Source organism: Bubalus bubalis, chromosome 20 (assembly GCF_019923935.1).
Source record: "Bubalus bubalis isolate 160015118507 breed Murrah chromosome 20, NDDB_SH_1, whole genome shotgun sequence".
NCBI lineage: Eukaryota > Metazoa > Chordata > Mammalia > Artiodactyla > Bovidae > Bubalus > Bubalus bubalis.
Window position 1 is genome coordinate 33,649,656 of NC_059176.1, and position 17,871 is coordinate 33,667,526.

At 30.1% G+C, this 17,871-nt stretch overlaps 1 protein-coding gene across 11 annotated transcripts in view; it reads left to right on the forward strand.

Annotated features, from left to right (window-relative positions):
- The window catches only part of NOVA1 (NOVA alternative splicing regulator 1), a 170,833-nt gene that overhangs the window by 134,630 nt on the left and 18,332 nt on the right, over positions 1–17,871 (forward strand). For 9 of the 11 annotated variants that reach the window (XM_025271692.3, XM_025271694.2, XM_044933161.1 and 6 more), the window contains 2 exons: positions 1,526–1,692; positions 12,204–12,275. In XM_025271692.3, coding sequence (XP_025127477.1) covers positions 1,526–1,692; positions 12,204–12,275 — 239 coding nt within the window. The remainder of the gene's footprint in view (positions 1–1,525; positions 1,693–12,203; positions 12,276–17,871) is intronic. The other 2 variants (XM_025271693.3, XM_044933156.1) reach the window with 1 other exon arrangement.

The following is a 17,871-nucleotide window of genomic DNA, read 5'->3' on the forward strand; positions in this document are numbered from 1 at the left end:
TCTTCTGTCCATGGGATTCTCCAGGCAGGAATATGGAGTGGGTTGCCATTCCCTTCTCCAGGGGATTGTCCCAACCCAGGAATCAAATGCAGGTCTCTTGCATTGTAGGCAGATTCTTTACCAACTGAGTTGCGAGGGAAGCCCCAATTTAGGTGTATACATATAATATTTTTTTATTCCTGCTCCTAATTCTTGTGATCTAAGTCTTTTTTCTAAAGGTAAGAGTGATAATCTTTTACTGTTCTTTAAAAAAAATGTAAACGCTAGGGAAATGGTTTATATGGTAATCAATCCTTAAAACAGTATAAACTCCTTGCAATTTTTTAAATGTGTAATTTCACATTTTTTCCCTTCAAAATGTACTTTAAAATATTTTATAGAATTTTGAAACTGTGGTATAGAAACAGATACGTATTTAGTACTTGGGAGGTCATATTAGCTCAAAAACAAATATTTTCTAAATTTTAAAAGATTCTTTTTACTTGTTGATAACTGCTTTGTAAAAGAATACTAATGTCTGAGAAGTAAGTTTATGTGTTTGCTGTGTTGAGCTGCTGAGCAGAAGATTACAGTTTAAGAGCAGGCTACTGCAGTGAGGCTCAAAATAGTCTGAAAAACTAATCATTTATCTTTATTGCCTTTAGGTATACCTGTATAGTATAAAGTAGTCTATAGGATCTGTGCATTAGACCCAACCAATTTCATTTTAGTCTTGTCTCACATCATATGTCTACATTTTATTCACTAGATATGAAGCAAATAAAACTAATGGTATCTTTTATCAATTATTCATCAATTTCAAGTGAAAAATAGTTTAAAATTTTGTTTTTAATTAGATATTCTATCTTATTAAAATTGTATAATCAATAAAAGCAGGGATGATTATTTGTCCAAAAAATATCTGTTATGTACCTATCATGTGCCAGGGATGCCTCTAGGCTTTGGGGAAGCTACAGCACAATGCAAAACAGACTAATTAACTGTTCTCTGAGAGCTTGCATTCTAGTAGAAACAAAAAAAAATAAATAGAAAAGGTCAGATAGTGTTATTACTGTGATTAAAAGAACAGGGTCCATGAATAAAAGGTGGTAAAAATTCAGAAACTTACCTACTTTGTAAGCTTTCCAGGACCCCTTCTCTCCACTAATTTAAATGCTTTTTTTTTTTTTAACTGGAAGCCATCCACGCGTGCCATCCATGTAGATAACTTCCATTATTTTTTCATATCACAGTATCTTCTAATTGTCTGGTTTGATGTCTGTTAGCATATACAAAGTCCTCATCTTTGTGTTACTGGTTTCTAACCCTAAGTTCTTTTAGAAATGCTCAGAAAGTATTGGTTATGTCAGTGAATGATGTATTAAAAACTTATGGTTTCTGGCTCTGCTGGCCCTTTTTGAGATTTAGAGTTCTACACTTCACATGATTTTATTGGCATTAGTATATTATCCTTTTTTATATTTTTTATGAAAAGCATACAAAGTAAGAGAAGAAGTTTTCTGAAACTGAAATCTTTTGTCCACAGGTACTACTGAACGAGTATGCTTGATCCAGGGAACAGTTGAAGCACTGAATGCAGTTCATGGATTCATTGCAGAAAAAATTCGAGAAATGCCCCAAAATGTGGCCAAGACAGAACCAGTCAGCATTCTACAACCCCAGACCACCGTTAACCCAGATCGCATCAAACAAGTGAGTGTTTAGTTGGGAAATCAAAGACAGATAGATATCCACAGTATAGTATGAATTCCTTATAAAAGAAGCCTTAAAGGTTTAGCATATAAAGTTTTTCCCTAAGAATACTTAAAACATAACACTTGTCACTTATTTACTTAAAGACTATCAGAGCCTCTTCTTTAGATTGATCAGTTTATTTATTGATCGAATTACTCATTTATTAGTATTACACTGAGGAGCAATTATGGCTCATTTCTTTTATAGTGCCCTTTTAAAAATTATAGATACAAATTTTATTAATTTATAAGAATTTAACCTATTTAAAATTCTATCACTTTTAAAATGAAGTATAAAAATTGAGACAATATTCTCAAAATTCTTAATACCCTATTCTCAGTATTTTTAGTCTCTAGTATAGTTATGCATATAAACTCCTGTTTTGTCAATTTAATTGTCATGTTCAGTATTTTTAATCAACAAATATGTATAAGTAAATTTTTGTACCTAGCAAACAGTTGTTACAAATCAGCTATTATGCTCTGTATAACTTGTACAGTATTTATATATATGTCATAAAGGGCCAATGTTTATTTTTAATGTGTGGGATTTTCTGTAACAAAACTATTACTTGATAAAAAACAATGTTAGTTTTTAAGATTGAATAATGACAGACACTATGTAGGGGAAAAAAATGACATTCTTTAATGTAAAAATAAGGCAGATTCTTCCCCTTGTTTTAAATCTTCAAAATTATTTCATACTTTATGTTTATTATGATTGTTTCTGCATTTGCCTTTTTATAATTAGCGTCTTAATTTGTGATCATATTGATAGATTTTATGCCTTCAAAAGAAATGTATTCATTCATTCACAGAATATTTAATTTACAGAATATTTACTTTCATTGTAATACATTTGAAATGTAGGTCTAAAACTTATTAATTTCATGTTTCTGAGTTGAAAAAATATACTAGCCAGTGTTAGGAATTTATTATAATTTTGCCAATATATTGATAAATGTAAGGGTGTCTAATCAAATACAAATAGAGAAATTAATCATTACATATTTTCAAATTATAGGCCAAGTTTCAGTTTTCCTTTAATACTATTTTAAAATATCCTTCCATGTTTAGATCATGAGTAGGTAGCTTTTACACCATATAAGATCATTCATTTTATGCTCTTTGTTAGTATCAAAATGTTTCAATTTGTAACCTTTCATAACTTATCAAGGAAGTGTCTTTTAATTTACACATGGCAGAAGGTAAATATTTTAAACTTCTAAACATAAGTAGATATTTTTTATTCTTCACAAACATTTATAGTTTTGAAATTTTTATCTATGCTAGGTAAATGCAAAGAATAATTTAAAATGTGATGCATTGAAAGCAGTACCCTGACTTAATCTAAATTTATCTAAATTCTAGAAGTATGAGTTCAAAGACCTCTGGATTAAAATCACCTGGGGCTAAGAATTTACAGAATTGGCACTAAAATGTAGGGTCTATTGATTTTCAACTTTAATCCAGCCTATTAATTCTCACATTTCTTTTGTAGTTTCTGTAAGTTTAAACACTTAAGGAAGGCAGTGAATATATTGATTTTTTTAAAAAAGGTAAAACGTGAATATACTTTGAGTACTGTATGACTGGCAGTTATTCAGCACAATGATACGAATGAATTTTTATTTTTTTTATAATAATACTGTCAAATAATGGTCTATGAGTCATTGTTAAAACTTTCTCTATGGCAAATGAAATTTATAGGTTGTCATCTGTCCAGTGTCAGTACAGATTTATGAAAGCCAGAATTTTAAAATATTTGGTTCACTTCTATTTTTACTTGCCTTGTTCAGATAATGTTATTTAAATTCAAAATAAGTGGTTAAAAAATAATGGTGGTTAATTTAATTTTGCATATTTACATTCATTTCTAAGGCTTATAAGATATTCATGAAATTGAAATTATTATTGATTATTTAATATTTTCATGGAATCAATAGTGATGTGAAAGTATTATTTTAAAAGATTCATTAAAAGAGTACTCTAAATTTAGTAAAGTAATATATTTAATATTTCAGTGGTTTCTTAAAAATGTAAAATTTGAAAAATTTACTAAAAAAATCTAGATGAGAGACTGAGCATATTTCCACGATATTGTAGATCAACAGTTATTTATGCTCTAAATTTGAGATTCTCTAACTTTCTAGGTAGGTATCCTATTTTACAATGTGAAACTTTTTGTTGGATGATTGTCTAAATAATTAATCAAAAGAATTGGAAATGACTTAGCGACTGAACCACAAGAAATAAATTTAAATTACCATGATTTTATTTCTGGAGAAATTATGCTGGTAATCCAGTATAAAATAATTATATCTAAAAGAAACTATTTTATAATGGAATAGATAAAAGTATATTTTATATAATTCTATTTTTTTAGCTTTGAGTACATAGAATAATAATAATATATTAAAATGATAGTCATTCCCCTAACTAACATTTACATTCCCTTTGGATTTCAACTCTGAAGTTAATTTATAATGTAACTTCTTTAAACATTTTTAAAACATTTTCTTCTAGTTAAGATTTTGTAAAGAATAAAATTAGAATTTTAAAAATTGCTGGAGCCAGAAAATATAGTTCCTCATAGAAATGAACTAATATTGAAAATGAAATTATATTTTCCTAATGTTTGTTGCAACATATTTATTGTTTTTTATGGTTGATAATGTAAGATTTTGTTTACTAGAGAAGTATAATTTATATATAACTTGGACTTTAAATAGGAAGTCAGTTCTAAACAAATAAATCTTGCTTGAAAAGTTATAATTTTGTCAAGCACATAGTAGAAAAGCTTTTGTATACATATATATATGTATAATATATGTATTTTAGAAAACATGAATTTTTGCCTAACTAAAAAATTTATGACATTTTGATTCTACTTAACTTCATATGAATAGAATGCTGGATTTCTAATTTAAAAAAAATAGATATGCAACAAACAACAAAGGTTTACTGTATAGCTCAGGCAACTATAGTCAATATCATATAATAATCTATAATGGAAAATAATTTCAAAAATAATATATGTGTTTTTGTTATAAAAAATAAAAAATCTACTTTTTTTAATTAAAAAAGTTATAGTTTTATACAATATATTATTATAACTTTTATAAAATATTCTGAACTATATGATATAGATACAGTTGGTTACTAAATAAATTGCATGAACCAGAATATTCTCTCCAAATGAAACTTTATTCACTGAATGAATTCTCAGCCAAATATAAGTTTTTTGAAAAGTAATACATACTGATCTCGTAAGTTTTTCATACAGAAGAATCTTGAAATCTAGCCTGATAGCCTTACATCCAACTTTAGATATTAGATGTGAACTATTTAGTTCTTCATTCTCAGATGTGCTTTATTTGTTTGTTTGTTTTAAATCAAATATTTATTTGCTGATAGTAAGGGACTCCAATATTTTATATATTCAAAATAACGATAATATTTATTGAATAATCAAAGTATATAGTTTCTATTCTATAGCTTTAAAATCAGATTGTCATGAAGTACATAATACTGTCATGCTCATTTCTTAAGTCAGTATACTGAGAAACAGATACACAGGAGGAACCAATAAGCCAGAATTAAACATATTAATTGTGACATAGAACATTCTTATTTCTTATTTTCAAGATGTGCAAATAGCAGAAACATTCAGTGATCTTCAGGTAATTTAGACTTTCCCTAGAAACTCATTCCTAAATGCATATCTTAGCCCAGGTTTTTGATGTCCATGTTCTCATTTCCACCTTTTTATGTTTTGAATTTTGCACTTGTAACCTTTTTTTTCTCATAGTATTACTGAAAAATTTCCTCTTGTTATAAGTCCCTCAAATACCCCTCTTAAGTATGGTTATTTATACCTCATAAGTCAATATAGTGAACCCCAAAACATGGTAAAAATGATAGATTAGTAAAATAGTTGGCATTTATTAACTTCCTTTGTCTATTACAGACTTTCAGTGGGTTTTGTTTATTTTTTTTGGCTCAATGTATTTTTAAGAAAAACTGCATTAAGAAAGAAATAGTTATAGGCATCTATATAATTATTTTGTATTTTAAAATTAAATTGATACTAAAAATCTCATTTGGTACAAAGAATTTTATTTTCATCATAAAATGTTGGCAAGATTAGCTCATAATTTGTTCATTATTCATTCATTCAATTATAAATTTATTAAATACATTCTTAGTGAATTGCAGAATATATTAAATTGTAACCCTTGCTCTCTCAAGCTAGTTTATGAGAGATCATAAATGCTCAATATAACTAATAATGATATAAAACTGCATTTATATACCAAAACTACAATATAAACAATGCACCGTAAAAGTTTGGCAGAGTGTGAAAGAAATGTAGGCTAGAGTGACATTTGGTTTTGTGAAAGAGGTAAAAACATGAACTGGACTCTGTAGAGGAATTGCCTGATTAGAGGAGAAAAAAAGAGAAAAGCTTCTTTTAGGCAGATGAAGCAATATGGATTTGAGAAGAAAGATACCATAATTGTTGAATAGTAAAGAGATTATCTTGATAGAAGTGGGACATTTGTGTTTAGTTTAGAGGAAATTAATGTTCGGTAAGTTGTGTGGAACCAAATAATGGCAAGTCATGGATGTCTGGCCAAAGGGTATGCTACAGACTACGGATTCTTCTAATACTTTCCCTTTTAATTTCTCTGGAAGGTTATGAAAAAAAGAAAAAAAGGTACTTCTACACTTTGTTTTCTTCTGTGCTACTCCACACAGATTCTTAGAGTGCTTGTAGGAATAGCTATTGGTAGGAGAGGAAGATAATTATGACAATTACTGAGTGATCTACTATGCAGATCTTAGACTTGAAGGTTTATAAAATAATATTCTTTAAAGCTGCTCTTACATCATACAAATCCAGGAGACATTAATCTTTGTCAGGAAAAAAGGATGTTTTATGGTCAAGAATGAAGAATCAGTAATGATGATAATAGTGTTGTATATGGTGCTTACTCTGTTTCTGTGCTAGCCATTGTGCTGTGCACTTAACAGTTATTAAAACCTCTCATTCATCCACACAAAATTCCTCTGAAGCACGTATAGAGTCCATGTTATAGAAGCTGATGTTTAGAGAAATTTACTTACCCAAGGAAATGTAACTGGTAATTGATCTTAATACTGATCTATATGGCCTCTAAGTTTGTATAATACTGATAAAACAAATCCAGTAGATTTCTCTCTTTTAGGACTTTTCAGATTCCTGAATAAACATATGCAGGAAAAGGACCTTGTTCAAAATGGAAAGTCTTGTATCAGGGTGAAGAGACTAGGCAATATTTTAAGAACAAGATGATGAGCACTTAATCTCCTCTGGTAGTGAAAGTTGAGACAAATGCTTGAAGTTAAAATATATTTCAAAGTGAAATCTGTAAGAGTTTGGTACTGATTTGATTCTAGTTCAAAAATGATGAGGAAAGAATAAAAAATGACCATATGTGGTTTTGAGCCTAGCAAAATGTTAAGTTCCAGGAAGCAACTAGTGAATTTTAGTCAGGCATCTATTTGAGACAATATTTTTGTATGATTGTTTCAGGCAGGTTGAATAAGTTGTACATAATATTTTTTTTCCTTGAAGTAGTCTTTAATTAGAAGCATAGGTGAGGATTTAAAACTGAAAATATAGATCCTTAATTGCAGTATCAGTGATAATTTCACTTACACCTTCATTGTAGGTGAGAAAGAAAAAAAAAATGAGATAGAGAAGCAGTTCCTTTAAAAAAGTAACTCAAAAGTATTATAGTATAATGGTTAGGTGCATAGGATCTGGAATAGGTCTGCCAGGGTTCAAATTCTGCCTCTTTAATTTACCTGTTGTGTACATTGGAAAAAGCTGTTTTACTTCTGTGTACCTTGACTTCTTTACCTGTAACATAGGGAAAGTAATAGTAACCTCTTCTGTAAGGGTATTGCATTAACCCACTATATCTGTAAAAAGGAGAAAATACGAGAAGTATAAGGAAAGGTGCTAAAAAGGATCAAATACCCAAATAAAAGTTCAAAAATAACTTTTTTTAATAGAAAATCATTGGAGATTCTAAGTCAGTTTCAATTCTATGTTGAGAAAACAGTCATTATTTCTTAATAATAGTATATCCTAAAGGTGAAGAGACTGGTTAGGTAAAAAGAAAAAAAAAAAAAAAAGGTGTGAAGTGTGGGAACTGCTGACTTGAAAGTTTGGATATAAAAGGAGAAAAACACAAGTTAGATCAGAAAGATTCACATAACTACCCTGCTACTAAAGAGTGAATGGCTAATGTTAAAGAATAAAAAGAAGTTTGAAAAGGAAGATAAATTGGGATGCCAAATACAGATGAGATTATTAAGGGACAAAATGAGTCAAGAGTGGTGAAAAGATTATAGGGTGTTAAGGTCACAGCTCATGAAGAGTAGGAAGTCTTGGATATCAGTTTTGTCTACCATGAAAAGAATGAGAAGATGGGGGGAAAGTGGTTTGGAAAATTGAAAAGGTTGAAATGAAGTCAGTTGTAGTAGATAAGGAAGCTCATTCTGGAAAATCATGATCTCTTTCAGGTAATAAAAACTAGCAATTGAAAAGAATATAAGATACATGGGACTGAATAGCTGAGGAGAAGGATAAAAGTACAGAATAGTGATTATGAGGAAAATAAGATGTGGATATGGATTAATAATCAGTTGTAAAAGACCTTTTGAAATTAGACAACATGAGTTTATATTAGGGCTAAGTAGTTCCAGGTAGTTCAGATATTGGGAGAAGGCTGGATATGTGTCAAGATGAAAAATCAAAGATGACCATTCCATATTTAAATAGCTGATTCATTATTTTTTATGGAGTAGTATGCAGATTTATTTAACAGAACTCAAAACAGACCTGTTCCAAATTAAAATTTGTTGTTCATTGCTGTTTTCACTGTACCTGTGATAGACCTTGACAGTCTATTATTATAGATTTGCTTGAAGCTAAGCTTATTTATTATGGAGTTTATATTTATAGTCATATTCTGTGGTCCAGCAAAACTGCCACTTGTTAACAAGAATGCATTTCACAATGTATAATCACTTTTTAGTTCTTATTCCCAAAAACCTAGAAAAATCTACATTTAATTAAATAACTTATTAAATCTTGAATTTTAGAAACTTACATTCCAAAGGATCCACTATTTTAAAATTATAAACTACTTCAAAATTTTTTGTAATAAGTAATTCAGCCTTCAGCATTTAAAGCAGAATTCTTAAAGACATTCATGTCCTATAAATTAAAATATTATACTTTTCTACTTGAAAGATAAAATCGTGCTAAAAAAATGCCTGTGCCCTTCATAATCACCGCTTGATAAATACTTTAAAAAGGGATTCCCTTGAGGCTCAGACTGTAAAGTCTGCCTGCAATTCAGGGACCCAGGTTCGATCCCTGGGTCGGGAAGATCCCCTGGAGAAGGAAATGGCAACCCACTGCAGTATTCTTGCCTGGAAAATCCCATGGATGGAGGAGCCTGGCAGGCTACAGTCCATGAGGTTGCAAAGAGTCAGACATGACTGAAATGATTTCACTTTTACTTAGAAAGAGTTCTTAGCTATATATACCCATTATAAATATTACTTAACACATTTTAATATATTGTTGCTATATGGATATTCAGTAGTTATATCTTCAAGATGTATATCAGAAATTTTACTAAGGGATTTTTTTAAACTTCAAACCGTTTAAATTTTAAGTCTGTATTATGAAGATGAATAAACGTGTTTATAAAATATTAGAGAAATAAACATATTGAACATGAAAATATTTCTATGACTTTTTCTGATCTATTTGTGTGGTTGAGAACAACTTTCAAAGCTGTTTTTTAATCTAATTATTAGAACCTTTTACAGACATTAATATATTTACATTTATCTGTTTATCAGAACAATTTTTACAACTAGTATTTTTAAGAATCAACCAAAATGCAAACTTTCTGGATTCTCTTCATTGCTAGAGCTTAAATTTGTAAAGGAAGGAGATTTTTTTGTGTTTAAGAATATCTATATAAGTAATAGATAACTGTAAAACTAATCATATGTTTAGTACCACATTACATGTTTATAATTTTAAGAATTTAAACAAAAAAAAATTTAGAAACTATTGTGACATTTCCAAAATCTAATCCCTTAAAGCCCAAACTTACTATCATCTGTTTTATTTAAAATATAAAGTTTTAATGTATTATAATTTATAATAACCAAAGCCTTAATGATTTTATACACATTAATATTGTCCCAGAAGTTTAAAATTACTATTTTTATTCCTGTGAGAAGGAAGCATGCTCAGAATTATTAAGGACAATGTCAATGAATATGAGTTGCATGAGTTACTAATACATGCCCAATGTTTCACATATATGCCAAGTAAAAAGAAAAGTATTAAATAAATTGAAAAAAGATAGTATTGATTTTAGTGATCACAAAGTCTGAGTCACTTGATATTACTACTTTTTCTACGTATTTCTTTGCAGTATTTCAAGAGAATTCATGTCTAGGGCAAGATGGCTGTCATAATGAACCTGTGATCCTTCAAGTTGATTTTACTCTGATGAAAATAGAAGAGCCCAACACATATACTTCATGCTTCTGTAGATTAATGAACTTAGCTTCTAACCTGTGTTGGGGTAGATGGCCTCTAGATTTATTTCGCATCTTTTTAGTCAACAATCTTATAATTATGCTGAGATTAATAAAGAACATATTTTAAAATATATGTTAACTACTCCCAGGAAATCTGTACAGTAGCAGTTGTAACCAGAGGTGGGAAAATTTACTCTTCAATTCATAGTCCATAGAATATTTACAAAGTCAGTAGCGTATGTTTCTGCATAGTATTGCATGGAAAGTAAAATAGTAGGGTAATTATTAATGACTGTTAGTGAAATTCTCTCTGGAGAAATAACTTTATAAAGTGAACTTATTACAAATAGCAAAAACAGAAAACAACGGATTTGAAGTTTTTTTTTTTCTTCTCGTGAGGTTTGCAGCTCTTCTTCCCTTTTAAAATATGATTTAACAAAAATCTTGGTATGTCTATGCATTGTTTAGTTTTCCTCAAGGTTTTAAAGAAGAATCAAGAATTCCTGAACTGTTTAAAACATGATCAAATATTAGAATCAGTCTTAGTTTGTTGCTTGAGAGCAGTGAATTAAGCAGGAGCCTGTGAAATTTTTTATCCTTTCTTTTACTCTTAAATACTTTTTTCTATCCCAGTTAGGACTTATGAAATATTAAATGTGTAAATATGACTGACTTAAGTAATTTTATCTGCTTGTTCTGACACTGCTGAACTTTTAAAGTTATGCTTTTGCTCATGTCTGAGTAATTTTGAGGGTAGATATTAATATAACTCATAATGTGAATATAGAATTTTGTCCATACTATAAAACTACCCCAATTCATATATTAAGAAATATTATTTATCTACTGAGGGAAGAAATATTATTTATCTACTACTTAAATGATACATTTTGTCAAGTGAAAGTATACCTTTTGAAAAAGATAAAAACATCTTACATACACTTTAAGGTTACTCTATTAGACATCAAAAGTTTTAAAAATACCTTAAGAATATTATGGTCTCATGTGACATGTTTTGTATATAGTTTTATATATAGTATGTATATGTGTTTAAAAATGAACAATAAATTTGATTCCTAATATTTTTGTGCTTATTTTCAACACAGGCTGATAATGCTACAAAATGTTATACACCTCATCTATACAAATTTTTAGTATTTAGCACAAATAATAAAAAATATTACAGCAATTTGTTAAAATGCTATTAGTTACTTGTTTATTAATATGAGGTTAATGTTTACATTTTCAGACGGGCTCTAAATTTATTAAAAATTAATGTTTTAGAAGATAATGTGATATTAAGAACTCAGAACTGCAAATTTAATTGCTTTTAAGTATGGAACCCTAAATTCATGTGGAATCAACTTGTTGGTGATGTTCAACATATTAAGTAGGTGGATACTTTTATGCCAAAGTAAACTTCATTTCACCACTTCTTTCAATCCCCGACTGTATTCATTGATAGGAAAATGACTTTCAGTTTTACTCATTAAATTTATTGAATTTTTGTTTGAGATCTCTTTTCCGCCAAGAAAACAAAAGGGAAAGAAAAGAGACTACTATTCATGAATATGGTCAGGATACCTTTAATACTCATGTGAATTTTTATCAGTCACCATCATGATTTCAAGTCATGAATTTATTTTTACATGCTTATGCATGCGTATTTACATGCATTAATTATTTAATTGATCTTGAATTCCATTAAATTTAAATGAGTAGGAGAAAAATTTGTTCATAGGATTTTGTTCTCGTTATATTACATTTTATTTTATTTTGTTTTATTTAAATAATCAGTTTAAGGCTTATAAAGGTTGATTTGCTCCTGAACTGCTTTATTCCCAGACATTGCCATCTTCCCCAACTACCACCAAGTCCTCTCCATCTGACCCCATGACCACCTCCAGAGCTAATCAGGTACAGTATCATCCTGTCATCTACACCATACTTTTCACGGGTGATTGCCTGCACACTGGAGAAAAAGATACTGGTGGGTTAAGGATGTATTCGTTCATTCACATTTGTGCACCATGATCAGATTCCAAATAACCTCAGAAAGAAATATCAGTTATTCCTGAAAATTTATATGCATTTTTAGCTTTAGATAATAAAAATAGACTCAGATGATAGACTACTAGAATTTTGGATTTTCCCCCTAAAATTTTGACTTTATGGAGCTCTGAGGGTTATTTATTTATTGAGTTGGTGTTTATTATTTCCCTTATTGTTTCTTCTTAGGCTTCCTGGTATATAAGTTAAGAATATCATATATGTAAAAAAAATGAATGTATAAATATGAGTTATTGAGCAAAGGTATATCTTTAAATGTGAATGCATTTTTCTTTGTTTTTTATTTCAGATATGCCTTACTGTGTAACAGTTTAAAACTTTTGATGAAAAACATTTCTAGCAATCTAAGAGTAACTGGAAATTGGTATTTGTGATAATTTTAATGCTGTTTAATAACTCAAGAAATGGTACTTTCTTAAAATTTAATAATACATTTTCTTTGCTGGAGTTGCAAACTTTGCAATGAAAAATATATCTTAGTTTTGACTTGATAATTGTTTTGGTACTGAATATTTGTAGGACATTCTTCAAAAATGTAGCTGTTTTTGGCACATTTAAGGAAATCATCTAAAATATTCTGTGTAATTCAGAGCCTTACTGTACTTTAACATGAGAAATGTTGAAAATATATTTATTAAAATGATTAAACACATTTTCATTTTGTCTGAATTGAGCTTCATTTAGGTGAGAAATGTTATTTTCTTTAATATTTCCACATTTTTACTAATATAAAGCCTTATCTTTTTAATATATTTTTCATGCAGTTGACTAATAAATTAACTTTGAGCTATATTTGCTAAATATATTAAATGTGGCTTTTGCATATGATCTAAGATATGGCTATCAGAATTATTTTGCTCATTTATTGATTCTAATACTTCTGCAACCTCAGGAAAATTTTTTAAATAACTAGAAGGAAAACTAACATTTAGAATGTTATTTTGTAGTAGGAGCTTGATTTTTATTTTATGCAGTAGCGTTCCCTTCAAACAAAAATCCTTGATAATGCTCACATTTTAGCCCCAGTAAATTGGTTTAAAAAGTACACATCTCTAGTGATGAAACCCATCTCTTTTCTTTAAAGGTAATGGTGCTACATGAAGTGAGAAGCAAGCTTGTATTATTGATGCATGAAGTTGGAAAAGTGTATATACATTTTCACTCAGACTTTTTCTCTAATGAGTTTTAATTATATGAATTAGAAAACTATTGTGAAACAACTGACTTTATATATTTAGTGTTCCTCTTCTGCTTCATTCTCTTCCAAATAAAGACAAGACAAATGAGTACAACACTCATTAAAAACAAATGATTTTACATAAAAAGTAAAAATTTCTGGATCTAGAAGAAAAACCAACAATAATTTTGTCTTTAAAGTTAGATTTGTATTTTCTTGTATTTATTTTGTGGAAATATGATTTTTATAAAATGATTTATTAAAAAGTTTATTTTTTTAAGTTTACTGATATAATATTTTTACCCTCTAGATATGTTAACACATCCACCTCTAGATACTTTTCTAATTTGGAAAATAAAGTCATGTGTGGTTTTATACTCTGCCCACAGTCATCAGTTATTAAAAGTATTTTGTTTATACTTTGTTTTCTTCTGTTCTTGTGCAAACAAGCATAATACCTCCTGGATAACTTCAGGCAAGATATAAAATAACAAAACAAAATCCTTAAATTCACTGAAGGAATTATAGTTATCTTTCATCTTTATGTTATTAATAGTTTGTAATTATTTCATTCCCTACAGTATTTCCCAGTAGATTCTATGCATGTTGTAGTAGAGAAGATAAATTGGTTTTTGTTGTTCATTCAGTCTTTAGATAGCTCACAGTTGTTTCTTGTGGATAGTCCTAATTAATTCAGATTCACTAAAATTGACTTAGATGTGTAAGAGTAATAACCAAGATAGAAAAATGGGTTCTAATGTGATCATCTTAAACTCTCCATATTTAAATTAGAGTTTAAACCTATAATAATATGACTTTCATTTCTGATATGTTTACTTTAACCTTATCCAGCAATTTAGCAGGTATGTCTGTAGTTTTATGTTAAAATTATTGTTTATGTCTTATAGCTAATCTGTTATCCTCTGCTGTTAAAAAAATCACTGCAGACTTTTTCCATGTGAATTTTCATAAACAAATATAAAGCAATTTAGACAGCTGTTTGTGCTATTTCATCAATAATGGCTAAGTGAGTTGTGATTGAGTTTTCTTTAGACTAAATGGTTTGTGTTACAAACTAATAAAAGGAACTAAGAGACTATTAATATTTAGAAAACCCCAAAATAAAAAGCACAGAAAGTATGTTGAAAATAAGTTTTATCTGTAGTTTCCAGTGTTTAAAAATCTTTTCTGTTCTTTTAAAAATGACTATGATGCTTCAGTACCTACTGAATTTTACCTTCCTACCTTCATATTTCCACAAGTCAGACTGTTTTCACAGATCAGACTACAATGTTATGAGTCTGTAATAATTTCCCCTGGAAAACTGAAGGATTATCATATAAGAAGCCTTATAGAATGGTGATTAAAAGTTAACTGGAGCCTAACTGCCTATGATCAAATCTTTGTTCTGCTGTTTGCTGAGTAAATTGGACCTCAGGTTCCCCTTCTGTGAAATTGAGATAATAAATTCATTATATTTAGAACGGCACTAGAATGTACTACTCACCTTATAAGTGTAAGCTGTGTTTACTTATTTTTTCTGAAATTTCTTTCAAATGATAATGAAAAAAAAAGATAACTAATTAGTTACCAGTCTTTAAGATGGTAACTAATACAGCATAAAACAGCTTAGTTAAACTGAGTTTTATCTTTAAAGAAAGATTCTGTGATACTAATGTTGCTGCATTTTCAACACTAAAATATTTCTATAATCAACATGTATGTAAGCTTTTAAAGATAGCTTTAAATGCTCTGTAGTTGTTTTCTTCTCAAGTGAGAGTACAAAGTTACTTGTTGTCTAACTTATAAATCAGATTTCTATTATTTCCCTATTAAGAAAGAAAGTTAGGGCTAATACTTTTACAACTTACACATTTTTGTCTGTGTGTATTGCACGTGCAAGTTTGACACTTTGGAACTTTAAGAAGCAAATATATGGATAGAAATAAAATTAAAGTCTTAATCATGTGATTAAACTTTAAAAAGATAAAAAACAGAATCAGTTGGATTTGACCAATTATAAGTTATCTTTCTACATTTTTAAATCACTTTGATTCAACAAAATGGTTTTGTTTATCAGTCAGTGGTGCCAAAAATTAAATTCCAGTCTTAATTTTAGGTTCATGATTGTTAGCTTTCCTGGGATTCTTCTCACATTTCAAGGAAAGTAAAAGAATTTTTTCAGAAACGTGTGCTTTATAGAATTTATGTAATAATAAATTTGAAATTATATATCAAAATATACAAAACAAATAAGTAGGTAACTCATATATAGAACCCTTGCTGTAGTTACAGGAAAAAACAAACGGAAGTCACTAGTCCCACCTTAGTTTCATGACCACAGATCTCAAATGACCCCCTAATTCTGTCAGGTAATCATAAGCCCAGTCACTTTTTTACTCTCTGAATGTCTGTTTCATAAATCCTTGTCTCATTTCAACACCTGTATTACTTTTTTGTGTGTAACTGACTGCCACAAATTTATTGGCTTAAACTGCACACATTTATCACCTCAGTTTTCAATGGGTCAGAAGTCAAAGGCACTGTTAGCTGAGTCCTCTGCTCAGAGTCAAAAGCCAGCAATCAAAACTATCAGCTGGGGTTTATTTTCATCTGGAGGCCTGACTGAAGACTAATCTGATTTTAAGTTCTTGTAGGTTGATGACAACATTCAGTTTTTTGTAGCTGTATGACTGGGGACCCCAACTTCTTGTTGACTGTTGACAAGAGGAAGATCTCAGAGTCTAGAGGCTACCCAGGTCTCTTGCTGTGTGACCCTCTCTACTGGCATTTCACAGTGTGGCTTTTTGCTTCTTGCAGACAGCTGGAAAATCTCTCCCCATTATATGTTAGCATAATGAAGTCTTATTGAACCTAAACATAAGAATTACTTTCTCATTTACCATACAGTAAAATTTAATCAGAGTAGTGACATTCCGTCCCTTTGCCATATCCTGTAGGTTAGAATCAGGTCACAATTTCTCCTCATGCTTAAATGGAGGGAACTATACAAGGCATAACACCAAGGGTGTAGAGATCATGAAGCCATATAAGAATTGTCTGTGCCACGCCGAGGTCTCTTGCTCTATCCTCACTCCAGGCTCATAACCTTAACTTCCTACTTGACTGAGAAAAATGGAAGCAATAAAAACTTTCACAAAATCACAGCTTCACCTGTACCCACATATTCTACCTCTCAACTTTCCCTGCTTCTGTTTAAAACAAGTAATTTCAGTTGCGCATTAAAGGCTCAATAGTTTTTCTTTATTCAAGGTCATCTCTTCACTAATTCTCCCCTCTCTCTCATCTGTTAAGTTTTTTACCTCTATAACATTCCCATCAGCATATATATATCTGTTTTTTCCTCTCATCTTAAAAGACAAAACAAAACTTCTTTTAATCTCACTTCCCTCACCAGCTAATGCTCTATTTCTTACACTACTTTGTAGCAAAACTCACAAAAGTGTTTACTCTCTGTTTTGCAATTTTTTGTCTTCCCATTTTTTTCTTAAATCCATTCCTGTCAGATTTTTTCCTCCACAATTCTGCTAAAACTGTTTGTCTAGGACATCAGAGATGACCCCACCATTAATTTCTGTTGTCTGTTGCCAATCTGCATGGAACTTAGTCTGTCCACAGTATTTATTATTATTTGTCACTTTTGCTTCCTTTGTGTGCTTTCATTGCTTGATGTACTTTTATTACTTGACTTCCAGGATATTATTGCACACCCTTTTTTTTCCTCCTGTATCATGCCATGTGCTTCATCTCAAAATCCTTTGCTAGTTCCTCCCATCATCCTTCTTAATGTTGGAGTAAGTGGGTCTTAATATTTGAAACTCTTTCTGGATATATACTTTTCTTCCTCCTCAGATACCACCTTGGCTTTTATATTCTGACATGTGCAAAATTTATGTTTTCATTGAGAAGTAGGTTTACTATGAACTAATGAAGCTTAAGGGCTACCCCAGTGGCTTAGTGGTAAAGAATCCGCCTGCAATACAGAAGACACAAGAGACCCAGGTTCGATCCCTGGGTTGGGAATATCCCCTGGAGGAGAGCATGGAAACCCACTCCAGTGTCCTTGCCTGGAGAATTCCATGGACAGAGAAGCCTGTCAGGGTACAGTCCATGGGGTCACAAAGAGTTGGACTTGACTGAAGCGACTGAGCAAGCATGCAGTGAAGCTTAAACCTTAAGATTCCTCACCTGCGCAGGCTTATTACAAGGCCCTCTACCTAATTTTGTTTATAATTTTGAATGTAG